Source organism: Anopheles coluzzii, chromosome 3 (assembly GCF_943734685.1).
Source record: "Anopheles coluzzii chromosome 3, AcolN3, whole genome shotgun sequence".
In the NCBI taxonomy this organism is placed as follows: domain Eukaryota; kingdom Metazoa; phylum Arthropoda; class Insecta; order Diptera; family Culicidae; genus Anopheles; species Anopheles coluzzii.
Genome location: NC_064671.1, coordinates 14177860 through 14194791, shown reverse-complemented (window position 1 = coordinate 14194791; position 16932 = coordinate 14177860). Strand labels below are relative to the sequence as shown.

Sequence of the window (16932 nt, the reverse complement as noted above, 5' to 3'; positions counted from 1 at the left end):
CTGTCGATCATCATAATCAACGATGCCCGACACATATGCTGCTGTTGGTGTACACACACATACACACACCCGTTCATGATTCGTTTGGTGGTTCCGTGGAAAATCAATACGAACCAAATTTCACATTCTACACGTTTGAGGCATGTAAGGGGGGGAAGAAATGGAGTTTTGCGTGCTTTCATCCGAAGCGTGTTGTTGAACGCTAGAGGCGGTAATGCAAAAGGTCCTTCTTTGCTAACGTGTTGTGTGTGTGTGTGTGTGTGTGTGTCTGTTGGTGTGTTTGTGTGCATGGTTTCATGTGTGAGTTGCGTTCCGTTCTCGTCCAGACATCCGCCCATACATAATGCAACTAAATTATTGATCAAATAGCCCACAACACCATCAGCACGAGTCCTGGAAGAGGCGAGAGAGAGAGAGAGAGAGAGAGAGAGGACCTTTGACACATTTGAATCAGGCTTTAATTTGCGTACGGAATATTAATCACTTAATGAAGGTATACGTGTGTAAGGTGTTCCGGCGGCGTTGGCCTCTGGGCCGATGCAGACAGGTGCGCTTAAAAATATGTCATGCTGTTGGTCGATTATTAGAGGGTAGCCGCAAGGGTCGTAAACTAAGCATGATATATAAGGTAGTGCTGTTAACAGGATAAACAGAGTGAGCAGAAATAGCAAAGCACTGTTGTGTGAATATGAGAAGTGAGTGTAGCATATCTGCTATACAGAACATATTGTAATACACACTATCAGCTATAAACACATTGTAACACACTTTGGAAAGCCAAACCACACCATTGTAACACATTCATTATAACACATTCAGTAAATCAGATCATACCATAGCACCGCAACCGGAAGAGTTCAGGCCGTCCATTCAAACAAATAACAGATGTGACACACATATCAAAAACAACCGAAACGCACAACATAAGCAGGAACAGCATGTAACCCAAAGCAGGAACAGTATATGCATTAAACCCAAAACAGGAACTTAGTGACAAGAACCATCGTTCTTGTCAACAAAAGACAAACGTAACTAGCTGAGTGAAAACAATAACTTTCCAACATACAACCCGGAACCAAATGTGAGAAACCCTTAACTTCTTTTGAGTATAAATAAAACCAACTCCGATCATGGCAGGTCAGATTCGTTCGGACTGTCAGGATAGGACTATGCCCATCCTACATCTATCGAGTTCTCATTTAAAGAGTTTAGATATGTCCCCCTGCCCAAGGTAAGGCCTCTAAACTCCAACGTTTCCAGTAAGGGAAACCTCCTAAAGGTTTCTATGATCGCCTGGACGATCAAGTGTCGAACGTCCGCTTCGAAGTTTTAATCCACCTCGGCTCATGTCAGTAAAAACTGACATAACGCGACGGTACTCGAAGTACAGTTGTACGATCATCGCATTACATGGCGACCGTAACATTATCCAAACCTATTACATGAGCATGGCATGAGATGTAGGATGGCACCTAAAGAACAGTCACAAGAGTCGTTGATTCCAACTTTGGAATTATTGTATGAGAAAATAGATAGCTTAATTTGTCAAATAGTCTCATTAAATGGTATATAAATGTTCAAAGAGATATAGTTGTTTCTTTTTTACGTCAAAGAGCTTTTGATAGCCTGGTTTCGTTCGTCTGAAGCGGTAAAGAAGGTGAATGTTTTTATCAATTTATAAAATTCTTATCCATTGGATGAAATGCATAAAACTATGCAGTATTTCATTGATTTAAAAAGTTATTCAGTTCCTCGGTTCTTGTGATCACTTCAAATGCAAATATTCTAATCAATTCACAAGTTTGATCCATTCCATTTGGTATAAAACATAAAAATCTAATTCGAATGCTGACACCACTCCTGCACCGAAAATACAACCGTATTACATTCCGCAAGTCCTTGCTATTCTGCCACGATCTTTAAAATGTCTTATTCTCCGCTAAGATTCCTTCGCATTGGCCAGCAACGCCTCCAGTTTGCAAACATCGTCAGAAGTAAGCAGAAGTAAAACCCCAACGATAAGGAAAAATGAAAACAAATTGACGAAGATCTTAATTATCGTGGAATATGAAAAGAACAACCTTTCCTCCCGCGCCGTACACACCGTACCTGCCATTCGCACGAAAGAGTGCTGCTTCCGGTCCAGCCACGACCACGACCGTCCGTTCCGATGGTTTTAACTTTGTTCGGTTACTAATTAATTTCTGCTGTTTATATCTCTATTAAAAAACGTGACTGAATGAAAAACGAAACCGGCTGCTTCGCCAGCGCCATCCAGCTCCTTTCTTCTTCAGTTGGTTTAGCGCGGAATGAAAAGGGCGGAAATATCTTCGCCGAAACGAAACCCAACACACTCAAACAAACGAAATAACAGTGAGAAAAAAAACGAAACGGACGTCACAAAGAAGGTAGAACAAGGGATTTTTCTAAAAATTTAGCCTACGCAATGCTTGGCAGGATAATGAAATAGGGCACCGTTTGAAAATGAGAAAGGGGGTGGCATCGACAGGGGTAGGGCTTTCTGTACCGGGCGGGGGTGGGAGGTAAAGTTTTGCGATAAATTTAATAACTCCTTAATAAGTTCAGCGGGGTATCGGGTGTAAGATGTTGAGTGAACGGGATTAGTAAAAAAAAGAAGGGAAGGACGGAGTGGTTGGTATGACGTCCATTAAACCCCTTTTATTTGGTTGTGCGTACGTATTTGTTCGGAGGAATTTAGCTTAATTTTGAACTAGGTCCTTTTTTCGCTTTCATCGCGGATGCGTTTGTTGAAGATTAAATTAGCACACAAAACCGCGATCATGATGGTGTGTTAGGCGTTCCAGTGAGCGGTTTGTACATAGATATTTTATATTTTTTGAGGTGTGTGACTTTAATTGTTAAAAAAGCAACAAAATTAATTTTATTTTAATCAATCACTAGTTCTTGGCTATTCTTCATCATTTTGTACATATTTCATTAAAAAAATTAGAACATGATGAAATTGCAAAATACTTTGAAGCCGAATCATTCTAAGTATCTAAGTATATGCGCGCTTCAAGCTAACATTTCCCCTTATTACCCATATATGAGCAATGCGGCGTCATATATTTGCAAGCTTTACCGTAACGAGTTCAAGGGGAAAAAGGCTGGATCCACTTTCCCACGCTGTTACAGCTCATTAAGGGTCGAAATTTCAACTGCTTCCAACTGACTGACTTTGACGCGATTACACCAAAACCATTAGCAAAGCACTGCGAAGATGGAAGGCTCTAAGTTGGTTGCTCAAATTGCTCATCCACGCGGCAAAAGCGCTCCCCTTTTTCCCGTCCAACCAACCATACACGACGGTGACGCTGAGTGTGCCAGAAATGATGCTGTTGGGTTTGAAAGTTTAAATAGAGCACCCAAGACGGTAGTGGATGCAAAAAGCCTCGAAACAGTAATTTTGCCTATAAGTGTTAAAACAAGCAGCAGGTAAAACTAGTACCGACATCAGACCAATTTCTCCGACCCTGCAATGTGCGGTATTTTGCTTGGTCCGAATTGCATTGCCCATCCCTTTCCCTTTCATCGTTTTATCGCCCATTAACCTTGGCCTAGGTACGATCGCTAGCGCCATGGAAACGAGCGGGGGGCGCACTGTCTTAACTCATAGCCAAACTGTGGGTGAGGGTAGGGGAGGGTTTAGTAGAGTTAAGCACCCAGCTGGCTGAAAATTTCGCTCCTCTGAAGAAAGCAGTAATTTATCGTCCCGTGATTTATGCTCTTTCATCTTATGTTAATTAAATGAACGCAGCTATAAATTACTAACCGAGCGCGACAGAAGTCACACCGCGGACGGGTTCCGTTTAAGTGAAGGGGATGGAGGGGACAAGGATATAAGAAGTTGCCGGTTTAACGCTTAGCTTCCGAGGCGGGATCATTTCAACCGTGGATGGATTTATGCTAGTTAAAAAAATGAACAAAAAAAAACATGAAAGAGCTCTACGCTTGGCGTTCACGGAAGGATATGAAGAAAAGTGTTCATTGCGAGGAAAGGAATGCGAAATTTATTGCTGCACACGCATAAAATTGACAGCTTTCGCGGAATTCATGCGCTTGGTCGTATGCGTGTAATTGCATAATGGAAAGTTTTCGTTTTTTGAAAAATTTGGTTATGTTCAAACAGAAAATTGGGTTTGCCAACTTAGTTCACAACGAAGGACGTACATGTGAGCTGGTTTGAAAGGTATTTTTTATGTTAATATTAATGTTTAAAGAAGTGGCCTAATTTTTCATCCTTATAAAACAACGAAACGTAAAAAGAGAAAACAAAGGTAAACAAATTACAGTAAATAAACGTATAGATGTGGAACAAAATAACAAAGAAACAAAATCAAAAGCACAATATCCAGTAATAAGTAAAATGAAACTCATTCCAATGTGATGTGATAATGTTCCAATGTGATAATGTTCCAATGTGATAATTTTCCAATGCGTTATTAGTATCCTAGCATGCTGATGCTCAGAATGTTTCTCCTTTACTTCGTATATTTCAAGTTATTTGCATTTCTTTTCGAGTTGTGACTGTTAAAGTTTGCTGTCAAATGAAATGAAACTTAAAGATAAGCTGTTTGACAATGAAATAATCCTTCGAGTAATATAATCTGTTTGCTGAAAGGGAACATTTTCAAATGTAATATAGAGTTGGATTTTTGTTTGTATCATAATGGAAAAAATGTTGATTCTCGTTGCTCAAATTGTATATCTTCCTCTTAGTGCCATTCCACGCGGTGAGCTATAGAGCGCCATCATGATAAGTACGGGCCGGGTTCGTTTTTGTGCCCATCCCACCATAATCCATCCGTTCCTCTTGCCTCGACGTGTGTGCGTGCTTTATGGCGTTTGCTGGAGATTCTTTGCTTCTTGAGAAAATCGCATTTTCTTTATCGTTTGCCGTATAATGTCGACCGCCGTTGTACCATATGCCGCATGGTGGTATGTCCATCACGATGAAGGAAAAAAATAATACACGCAATCCTTTTGACATGATCTCAGCACTCGGGCAAGAAACGGTGCTTATTCCTTGGCACAAATCCCCTGCCCGTAAGGAAGTGAAATGATACGATAAAATGCATCGCTGCTGCATCAGTACGAGCAGTGGTGGTGGAATGATTGCACCAGAGTATGTTAGAGAAAAAGAGAAAGAGAGAGAGAGAGAGAGATGGAGAGAGGACGGATGGTGATAAAGTGACATTAAAAATAATGTACCATAAAAAAAAGCTTACGTGCGCGAGAACTGCGACTGCTGCCGGCAACGAGATGAAATCGCGGCACGGTCCCATCATCTCAGTGCTACAGCCGCGGACGAGGCTCGGATTAATAAAAATGCTCATGATGCACTTTTATTGCATCATGGTCGGGGACGGAAGAGAGGATACTACCCTTGCTGCTACCACTACCAACACCACCAGCACCACTGCCTCCGCCGCAAAGCAAACTGGGACGATGGTACAGTAATATCCAAATGAAAATCAAGTGGCAAAAGTTTTGAAGTTATTGTACACGCGGTTATGATAGCGTCTCGTTCCTTAGCAAGCGGTTTGTGGGAAGCTAATGTGTGTGTGTGTGCGTCTGTGCAGGTTTGGCTCTAGATGCTTACAATTGCACTTGGGATAAAGCATGTTAGCGTCGAGTTTGTGCAGAGAGTTTTCCGGTTCCGGACGCTTGAGTCCGAATTTAATTAAACTTTTGTGCGTAACTTTTGACACTTGTGGAGTTTTGTGCAGTGTTGGGAGAAATTTGCTCAACATTGGTCAAGCATAAAATGCACACATTCGCTGGTGAATGTATTTCCATTTTTGCCTATTTTAAAACGTATTTGATATGTTGAGAAATGGTATTGGAAGTGCCACGGGAAGTAGAATACAATTTATGTAATTTTAAATTTTCCTTAACAGCACAGCACACGGACTCTTTAACGATGATGAGACGGCACAGAAATAAAACCGTTACGAGATTGAAGCGTAACAGCAACTGGCAGCAGCATCAGCAGTGCTTGTAGTAGTAGTAGTAGTAATAGTAGTACCATCGTCCCTATTCAATGCACCAAGCGTGTAGTGCACCGCACAGTATGCGATCACTCTTTTCTGGAGCGGAACCGTTCGAGCTACGCTTGGAAAAACTTGTTGCCCGCGTTGTGCAAAACTCTTGAGTCTTTCCGAACCTCTCCGGGACGGTACACAAAAGGCAATCGCTGCAGTATGGTGCTGGAGGTGGCGCTGGCGTCAGTGTGGTGGATGCTTCATGAGGTTTACTGAAGTGAAGTGATTGATTATTTACCGACGTGTGTACCGAGCGTGAGCGGATGCCGGATGTGCACCGGGCTGGGCTGCCTTGTCCCAAGGACAAACCCAGGGCGACGAAAGTCAGACATGCACACGAACGGCAGTATCCTACGGTACCCATTGACCGGTTGGCAGCAACCGGTCGGCCGATCGGTTGCATAAGACCTCTGTGTGTGTGCTTTCGGGGGGTTTTCCTTGGTACTTCAATGGTTTGTGTAGAGTGGAGAGTATGTGTACCCGAGCTCTTCCCGCATGCTTGGTGGTTTTGAGAACTTAGGCGAATGCTCTGCTTGAGAATGGCTCCAGTCCGAAAGAAAAGCCAACTGCAACTATAGAACCACCACATATCCACATACACACAATGGAACAGTGTTTCCGGTGCAAAATCATGCTCTCAACCCAAAAACCCGTGCCGAGATATCGAGCAGGACGGGACGGGATAGGTTGTAACGGGTTGTAATGGACTCATAAAAGCAGAAAACGCATACAGTCCGCAAGAAGTGGGGGAAGCCCACGGTTGACGGTTGATAGGCGCCCTACGGTGGTAATTCAGTGTGATAAATTAGTTTGCTTTTACTCGTGAAATGTGCCACCGTGTGGAAGTGGAATGAAAAATGATTACGCGAGACGACACGACGACGCGTTGGCAGAAGGCGAGAAGCGCTGGTGGCTGTTTTTTTTTCCAACCGGGACATCGAGCCGGGCGCGTCCTTTTGGTGAATCGCTTTATGACATGTTTGCCTCCGAGGCGGTCCATTCTATTTGCCTGTCGTCTGTGATGTGTGTGCGTGGGGAGAGGACTAGAATTGATGTGAGTTTTTGACACATCCCAATGCACCACGTGCTCGCGGATAATGTTGCGAAATGTGATGTAAAACAGTGACGAAACATTAGCTGCATTGTGCCGGCTTGTTTAAGTGCTTTTGTTTAGAACTGTAGGTTATAATTCATCGTAATAAATTATTTTTTAGCGTGTTGTTTGTTGGAAATTTTGGACATGGACTTTTCGGGAGGTATAAGTAGTATCAACTGGTAAACTTTATGGATTTGTTTGCAAACTAACTACTATATTCATATACACTTTTTTGAGCTAATCTGAGTATCAATCGTCTACAGGAGCATACTCCTCAAAGACTCACATTTTTGGCCTGGTGGCCGTTTTGGTTTGCTTTTTACTTTAGACATTGTTTTCTACTTTAGACATTCGAGCAACTGCTCAAACAGTTACTTAAACCTTCGATCGCCTGTTGTGTACGCATAGAGCACCTCTCTAGTGGTAACTATTCTGGCTCTTGTTTTCGTCTAGGAAGTTTTGTCCTTCATCTATATATTTTTCCTTTTTTTGGGGCCCTTTCCGTTTGAAGTTCGTAGGCTGAAATTTCAGCCTGTGTGTGCTGTTTGCATTGTATAGCAGTTTTCGAGCAGCTATCTAAGTGAGTATAATATACAAGTGGGCTTATCCCAAGGTGTATGAATTTAGAAGGCTGATTATTAACGCTTCTGCTTCTGAATGAAGGTTTTAAGAGTGTTTTGAGTATTCGTCAAGCCTACAGAAAACTCGTTGGAGCAAAAGATTTCACCCTTTCTGTCAAAAAGTGATGTTCAAAATATGTTATAAAAAATGGTATGAGACCACCTGGACTACATACACTTTGATTCTAGATTTCACCACGTGATTTCTTTAATGCACCTTGGGATAAATGTAAACAACACCGTGTTTTCGAGCAGGTACTCGAATCTAATTCTAGCTTTGTGGCTAGAATAATCTAGACTGAAAATTTCAGGCTAGTTTTATGTGTGGTTTTGTATGGAGTGTTCACATGATTTCAGCCTTCAACTGTCAAACTCCATACAAAAAAACTAACTAGAATCGTGAAGGCCCCTTATATCAGAATAAGGAAAGCGTAAATCATTCCGTGGTGCGCAATTGTCTATATTTGTTGAAAATCATATCGAACGAATAGAACAACATGCTCATAAAAAGAGAACCTGAAGATAATTGAAGAAAGTGCGTATTCAAAGCTGAACTGAGCTCTCATTGAACAATGACTCGTAAAATACTTTAACAGACTCTTAAAACGGTGTAAATTAATGTTAATGGATACGTTGACAAGATCCGGCCTCTACAAACCGAAGTTCAAGTAGCTATTCTGTTTTATCACCTTATTGTGGACAATTACGAACACATTTAATTACCATTTCCCTATCCGAACGACACTGGTGCTTTGGGTCTTACTGCCGTAAGATCATCCCATGAAACTGCCCAATAAATGTGTATGCTTTCTTCATTAACCTTGAACCAGTTCGCAAACCAGCCTGCTGGACTGTGTGGGGTGAAGAATGCAATAAAACAGCCAATCCATACTGTCCATCGTCTCCGGGGTTATGTCTCCGCTAATGCCTGCTATTGTGCAAACGCTGGACGCTAGAGAGCATGTTTGTTTATTGATTTATGGTGACCTTCCGTTCTCATGCACAGGCCTGGGGCGGCGTTCTGCTGCTGCGGATTCCGGTTGGATTTTGTAGTGAACATGTCACTAATTTGTGGCGCTAGTGATGTGGGAGACACACTCATGGTAGCAGCGAATTGAGGCCCCTCCATAAATTAACATTAATTGTAAAAAGTATAAACTCTTCAAACTAGTGCGCTTAATATAATGAGCGCGTTGATTGGCTGTCGAGTGTTGGGTGCCAGCGTATGGTGTTAATGCTGCTGCCAGAGCTAACCGCTTGATGGAATTCACATTTGTCGCTAGTTTGAGTTTCAGAACCTAAAGCTATCTACACACAGCGGATAGCACAGGCTCACATGTAACGCTAGAGATCGCTCGATGTAACGACATTAATTCGAAACCTCCTTCACCGCAGCTTTGAAGAACTAAAATACCCCGGGATGTATGCTACTGCTGCTGCTGCTGCTTGCCATCACCGCCGAGCGCGCAATTCTGTTTCGGTGGTTGACTAATTTAAATTGAGCGACGTATGTCCCATCACCGGGGAACCGGATTTGACAGCAGCGCGCACGAACGTCACGTCAAAATGATGCCCGAACTGCTGCTGCTGCTGCTTGGTGCTAGGCATCTGTAAATGGGATTTTGTTGTACGACTTTCAATAAACACCAGACGTGCGTTAGATTGTTTTTTTTTTGCGTTTTGAATTTTGAAATTCCACGTGTCCTTATGAAGCGTCAGCATCTTCAGACTCGTCTGATTTGGAATGGGCAGTGGAGGTGGTGGTGTAGTGACTGTTTGACTTGCATATGTGTGACTGACGATACTTCTTGTGCGGGGGCCTGCGTGTACCGATGGCAAATGCTGATGATGAAGATGATGCTTGCGACGATGCTGCCTGCCTTGGTTGGCCTGACTGGCTGGCAGTTACAAATTGATGTAATGAATATAAACGTAATTTATGACGACACCTAATTGCTGTCTGCCTGTATCGGGAGAGTATGTAGCACACCCCCGTGCTCTGTCAAAATGTGTCTTTGGGGATGATTGTGCGGTTGCACCGCTTTTGTATGTGAGAGGCTCCTCACGCACGGGAAGATGGGTAACATTATGATGATGGGGTGTTTTTTTTTTGCAACATTTAATGGACTCGCGCAGCGCTTTTGTCCACATGCTGGCGTTATAGAAGGGTACAAAAAGAGACATGTTTTGGCGTTTTTAAATGATCATGTTACGTCTGAACGGACAAGCATATGTGGGATGATAATGTGAATCCAGAGATAACATTAAAGGATCGTCAAAACATTCGGGAAATGTTGTGCTAACCCATTATTCAAATGTTATCTCGCAAAGTTTAATGAGAAATAACATTTTACGTTTGATTAATATTGCAAACATGTAACAATGAACCACCAAAGCGTAAATTTTTAATAGAATTTATTTATTTTTTAAGTGTTTCTGTGATTGCAAATTGTCTACAAAGACATGCGATATCCGATCAGTGCTGCAAAATGTCACTATCAATGTCATAAAAATGACAAAAATTGAATTTTCAACAAAATCCATATCGCGTTTGACTCAAGAATTCACATGTCGTGTTCAGCATGTCATGACGCACTTATATTGACTATCACCAATAAGCATCAAGCTACCACGGATATGTTCATGGTTCATTGTTCATCAACAACTAGCTCCTCTAACTATCTTTAACTGGTTACTGATGTCTAAAAAAGTAACTACCTTTTTATACCAGTTGCAGAAGAATATTCTCATCACATAATTACATGTACGCTTTTACATTACATTACAGATACGTTTACATTAGGCTTCAATGTAAATGATTTAACAAGTTACGCTTACCACTGCTGTGATTTAAATTATTCTCTCTTTCTGCCAACCGCACGAGCAAACATATCCCATTATACACGGCAGGTGTTGAAAATCACACATCCAAACGATCATTGCATCGTTGTTTACATACGTCAACATTATATCCCCTATGGTCGGACCTCCATTACCTGGCTGGCATGAATTGCTGCCGCATCAAGAGACACATCGGAAGCACTCGGCACTTGGGGAACATTTTTCCATATTGCTTCCCTATTGTTGCTGTGCTGTAAACTGGCCGACTTTTGGAGTTTCTTGTTGCCAAGCTCGCACTGAGAACTGTACCGATGGGAGACGAGTTTCTTTCAACTTCATCCGTAATGACGTTCTTTCGGTGTGAAGCATTCGTTCAGCAGTTGAGCAGCTAGTTACGCTCCATTCTTTCCCTTCTTGCAACTGGGTTGTGGCGAAAAACAGAGTGCTAATTTTCATACACTCTCCAGATACGCGATGGAGAGAAGAGCTTTTCCAAGTTCCAGCATAGCTTATTAGGAGTAAAATGGAGTAAACACCAGATTTGTGGTAGAAGCTATTCTCACGCGACAAAAGCAGCAAATTACTGCAGCTGCTTATCTTTCGAAACTGTAAACGATGTCGCATAACTTTTCGGGGGGAAGGGAGCATTTCGTTTCCATTCCGTGACAAAACTGCCCCAAAAATTATTGTAAAGCATTCTCATTGTCCCTAATTTCAACGGCACTCGCTCGGCACAACCATGCACCTAAACGTCTTGCCACCTAATATCGTGACCAGGCCGGGGATTTTTGTTGGCGCATAATTTAATACTATTATATGTTTCTTTTTCCCTTTTTACAGCAACATCGTCTACAATCTCAGCATCTACGACCTGGCGGAAACGACGCGTCTTTCCTGGTACTCCTCGGACGACGACATCAAGATGTGTATCGTGAAGGGCAAGGATGAGGTACGTTCGGTTTTCAAATTAGCGCACCAAAGGCAAACGTTGTCAAGCACAGCGGTAGAAAACTGTTTGCTTTTCAACTGTAAGATACCGACTTATCTCTCGGATTGATAATGTGGCCCCTTCTGCTCGTTTGGGTTTGGTGGTGGACTCGCTTAGGCGATAATCAGGCTTTCCGATGAGCTCTAATCGCTCCGAAACATATAGCTCAAGTGATTCTGTGTTGAAGATAATGTTTCGTCGAGCTGATGCAAACACAATCCGTTTGGACAGTCTTTTGTCTTTGGCCTGCTTTTATAATTAAATACTTTGCTGTTTCTCTTAAATGAAGTTTATCTGAACTATAGTTTAACTTAAATATCGGGTGTTAGGCCGTTTAGCTATGCAACTTAAGCATGTCAAAAACTCAACCTTGAATTTATAACGTTCAAAAGAATGCACAGAATCAACATCAAAATTAAAGAATGCTACTAAACAAGTAAATAAAAGTAATAAAATGTATATGAAAGGTCAAGCCAGGTGGTTCTCTCATAATTTAAAGAAAAAAAAATGAGTGCAAAGTGCAACGTATTAGACTTTTGAATAGGGCTTTTTAAAAAAATGTATTTTTTCTATTTTTTTTCTTAATAGTGATAAATTTAAATAGCAAAAAATTGGCATCCATCGAGAGATCACAAAATATATGAAATGTCAATTTTTTTTCAAAATGCTTCATAAAATGGGTATAATATTCCATTTTTTGTGTATCTGCCGGTTGTCTGTCGGATTAATTTTTTCTCTTGCTCGCTGTATCTTTTCATCGCTCGTCTCTCCGCCTGTCATGTTGAAGGACAATTTCTACGTATGTGTGTGGGTGTGTATTTCTTTTACCACCAGACGTGAATGCAAAAGGATAAACAAAGTTTCGGTAAAGGAAGCAGCAGCAGCAGTTGGTAGAAAGCATCCTCGTACCAAAGTTGCTGCTAACGATTTGGTTATGCAAATGACCTGTGATAACGTGACACACTCACACAGTGAACGTGAAGCTTTTTCGGTGGACGAGCCGGTGGAGTGTCCTTGCACGCCGCCACAAACCATCGGTATTGGCACCCATTTTCCTACAGCCGCCTGTGCACGCGATGGCTCGGTGTCGAGCGCTCTCCGGGAGTGTGTTGTGTGACCGAAAGCAATTTGGGCGCGCTCTGTGTTTGCTTATGACGCTATAGTAGTTGCGAAAATAATAATCCATAACAACGGCGGAGTGGGTGGAGTGTTACACAGCAGCCCCTGGCCCCAAAAAGGGGTTGGGGCTGAGAGGTAAAAGATATAACTGTCCAAATATTCTATCTCACCATTCAACTTAATTAAAATTATTCCAGCTGCACTAACAAAAGCAATGAGAACGCTGCCGAAGCGAAACAGGGTGTGTGTGTGTGTGTAACACTAGGATTTTATGTAAAGGATGGAGCAACACAGAATGATAGGCAGAGATAGGGGGAGAGCTTGTGTTCGTGTTTGAACAAATCCTATCTGTCCCGAGGACAAAGAGCGCTTTCTTTCGACCAAATGCTTGAGGGCTTCCGGAGGTAGCAAAAGTGTTTGGCAATAGCTTTCTCCATGGGCGCACGACGTGTAATCTCTGTATAATAAACACATGAACGTGGAGAATGGCCGGTAAGATGCTTTCAGGGGAATTGAAATTGAAAACGATTGCCAATGCGAAGGGGCAACTGTCTGTCTGTGTACGTAGAGCGGACGGAAGTAGCAATTACATAAGTCTTTGCGATAAACGATAGGCGTATTTGCTGCTGGAAAGTAGGTTGTGATTGAGTGTAGGAAGCAGTTTTGTTTGTGTTTAATGTGTTTTATTAAAAAAACGTGTATTTCTTTATACATTTTACATTATTCAGGATAGTGCAATGTTAGGAAAATAAGCTCTTTTGATCCTGCAACGTGACAATCAAATTTCGAAAGAAAAAAACCCATTCTGTTTGATTTTAATTTCTCTCCAATCCGTACCTTTTTCTGTCCATCGAATGTTGTTTTGAGACCAAAGGAAAACAAATGTCTCAAAATTTGATTGGATTTAAGCTTATTCCGGCCGGTGCTGTGTTGACATAGCGTTATGGTGTCTCGCATGCCACACAAACTCTTCTTTCCATCCCCCCAGTATCAGTCTCAGTAGAGAGGTGACGAAAGTGTGTGTTGATCGATAGCAAAGAAAAATAGACACACATAATTTAAACGAGTTCTAAGGCAAACAAAGGCTCTCTTTATTCATACTTTTAAAACAAAGAAACCAACTAACAAAAAAGCCCTTATCGCCTACAGGCGATCTCGCCTGTGCCATTTTTATACAATCCGAATAAGCGTGGCAACACGAATCTCGGGGCAACGTTTTTTTTTGCTCCCCGTTTGTTTGTCTTTCATTTGCATTCTGTGGCACTGGAGCGGCCGCCACTCAACATACGCTGCCACGCTGCTTCGAGAGTGTGAAGAACTGTAGCAAAAATTTAGCCGAAATTAATCATTCTCTTTGTTCTGTTCTCTGTTTTTTCTTCTTTTTTCGTTTCTGCTCTATTTCACCTGTCCCTTGGCGTACCTGTACGTGTGTGTGTGTAGGATCTGTGCCAAAATTATATCCGGGTGTTGGCCATTCCGGCGCAAGGATCGCTACTCAGCTGTGGGACGAACGCATTCCGGCCGCTCTGCCGGACGTACTCCATCAACGGCAACAACTACACGGTGGAGACGGAAAAGCCCGGACAGGCGATGTGTCCGTACGATCCCACCCACAACTCGACGGCTGTGTTTGTAGGTGAGTAACGAAATTTGGCATCGCATATGTATCACTTAAATTTGTTAACTGTTTTTTTTTTCTTTGCGTTTATCTGGTTGTATTTTGTTTATTTTTTTAAACATGTCATCTTTTAGTTGAAACGATTGAAATATGAAACATTTAACATTCAATGCACTGAGGGTAGATTTAATTCTGTTTATTAATATATTTACGAATAAAATGATTGAACATCGTTTTTTATTCGGTTGTCATTTAAATTTGCTTAACTTTTATGAATCTTTTTATCTTTTTTTACTTTTAAAATGGAGAAAATAGTTCCAAGTAATTTCATTTAATGCGTAAATTACATGGAAATCATCCCGAAATCATTTACAATCGTTTCCTCCTTATTTTGGCTCTGAGCCACGTGAGTTTGACTCGTCTAGGAATTATGATAATTTTTTAAGGAATTTGAGTAGATTATTGCCAATAGAAATTTTAAATTTCATAAGCAATACAAAAACTGTGTAATTTGATTGATTTTTTTGAGAAAAAATAATTGCATTTTTTAAATTTCAAAGCCCTTGTCTACATCTGAAAATACAACTTCCAAAATTGGCATAACAATTGATATATTTTAAATTCTATCAATAAAATTGTTCACTACTCAACTTAATTTCAATAATTTCAGAACACACAATTTCAGAACTTACGTAAAATTTTGTAAATAAAGCGATTGACTCATTGTCAAAAATTGATGCCTTTGAGGCAAAACAAATGACACGTCAAAAATTGATGGCTTCGAGACAAAAAATGAGTGAGTTCGAGTCAAAATCTAGCGCCAACGACTGTATCTAAATCAGAGGTTTCCAAACTACTTCATGTGGGCAGCATGATGCGGCCCTCAAGAGGCTATAATGCGGCCTGCGATGACGTTATGAAGGTCAATAAATAAATCATCTCTATTATTGTGACTATTTTAATGGAAATTAAATTTTTGGCTTTTTTCAAAACAAGAAGCAAGATTGAATATTAGAAGCTGAAGAAATTTTTTATATTCAGCTAGCTTTTTTTCTTATCAAAACAAGATTTAAACATTCTTCCATTTGATAGAAGTAACGTAAAAATGATCCTCAATAACTTTTTTTTGCAAAAGTTTGGATATACCTGCTCTGAACGGTGCGCTTTTTTATGATTACATATTATCAACTCAGTTGCATTGAATACGAGTTTTGGTGACCGACTTATTCTTGCTGCCATGTAAATTATTAATCGAGAAATATTAATAAGCTTAGAAAAGCACTCTCTACAGAAACTTTAATCCCTTGCACATTCTAAGTTGCCCCTTTGTACAGCAAATAGGATCCGTCCGAAGGAAAATCAAGTAACAACTGCATACCAAGCATACTGTGCGCTGGAGCTAGTTTGTCATCAGGCCAGTGTCCGTCTCGCAGTGCACGCCACGATGAATGGTTTCAAATCGCTGCCTATAACACAACACAAGCTCCTATGCTTGTCCACACTTCCTTTCAGCACACCCATTATCACAGCTCAGCTACAGAAAAGCAGCACACACACACAATCACATCCCCACTAGCTCCTGTTTTCTCACAGGATAATTCATAAAGTTGGTGGAAAAATATGCATACAATTTCTGCACATCGCATGGTTTCCTGGTACGCCCAGTCGGGATCGTCAAGAGACAACCCGGGGAAAAAGGCAACAAGACACGACAAGGCAAAACTTTTTCCCATGCATCTTATTTTTCTTCCGCTATAGGGTGACCAGCGCCCCTTTCCTCTCTCTCTCTCGCACCACCGTCACCTGCGTTCGTTCGTCCCGTGTGTGTTTTTTTCTTCCCGCTCGTGAGCGCGGAGGACAACTTTTCCACTTGAACTGGCGCTTTCTTGACGGGCGCTTTTATGTTTGCCTTTCCCGTGTAGTAGTGTGTATGTGTGTGTGTGTTTGCTGTGAGCCAGCATGAGGGATGGGTTTGCAATAGGAGGGGGGGGGGGGGACGTAACTTTATGGTATGCCGTGACGCGATGCTGCTGTGTGTGTCTCGGCTGCTTGTTCTTGTGCTCTGTTTCTTTGCACCACAGGTCGCTGCTAGGAAGGAACAAGTTTGTCCTATGTTGTTTTTTTGGGTTCCCCACTTCCTTTCCTGCACCGTACACACCGACACGAAGTTCACGGTTATAATCCCTCCCCCTGGCACTAAGGATTCTTTGCCACGGGTATTTGTCCTACCTGCAAATATGCATCCCCTTCCGTCATCTTTCAATAGCGGGCGTCGTCCACATTCCAGCGGTGGTTCGGAATACGCTGTGGACCAAGGGAAGGCAAGCACCGTGCTGTGTTGAGGAGGAAATTTTCTTGCCCTTAATTTTGGAATTCTTTCCGGTAACGACAATTGCAAAATGACCAACAATTTCGCAGAAGAAGGAAGGAATGAAAACACAGACCATCACACACAGTGCCCTTATTTTGGCTTTTTGAAACATCTACGCAAGAGAAAACATTCTTCGTTCTTTGCGTTTTCTCGCAGTGCATGATACAAAATGGCGAAACAACAGTGGTGGAAAAAACGGCCTGAAGTGGACGCT

General features: G+C 41.7%; 1 protein-coding gene across 10 annotated transcripts in view; it reads left to right on the top strand.

Annotated features, from left to right (window-relative positions):
* Positions 1–16932, top strand: part of LOC120959690 (semaphorin-1A) — a 216356-nt gene that overhangs the window by 172159 nt on the left and 27265 nt on the right. For all 10 annotated transcript variants that reach the window (XR_007452649.1, XR_005752235.2, XR_005752234.2 and 7 more), the window contains 2 exons: positions 11463–11571; positions 14170–14365. Coding sequence is in view for 1 of the 10 variants with exons in the window: in XM_040383279.2 (XP_040239213.1) it covers positions 11463–11571; positions 14170–14365 (305 nt within the window). In the remaining 9 variants the exon portion in view is untranslated. The remainder of the gene's footprint in view (positions 1–11462; positions 11572–14169; positions 14366–16932) is intronic.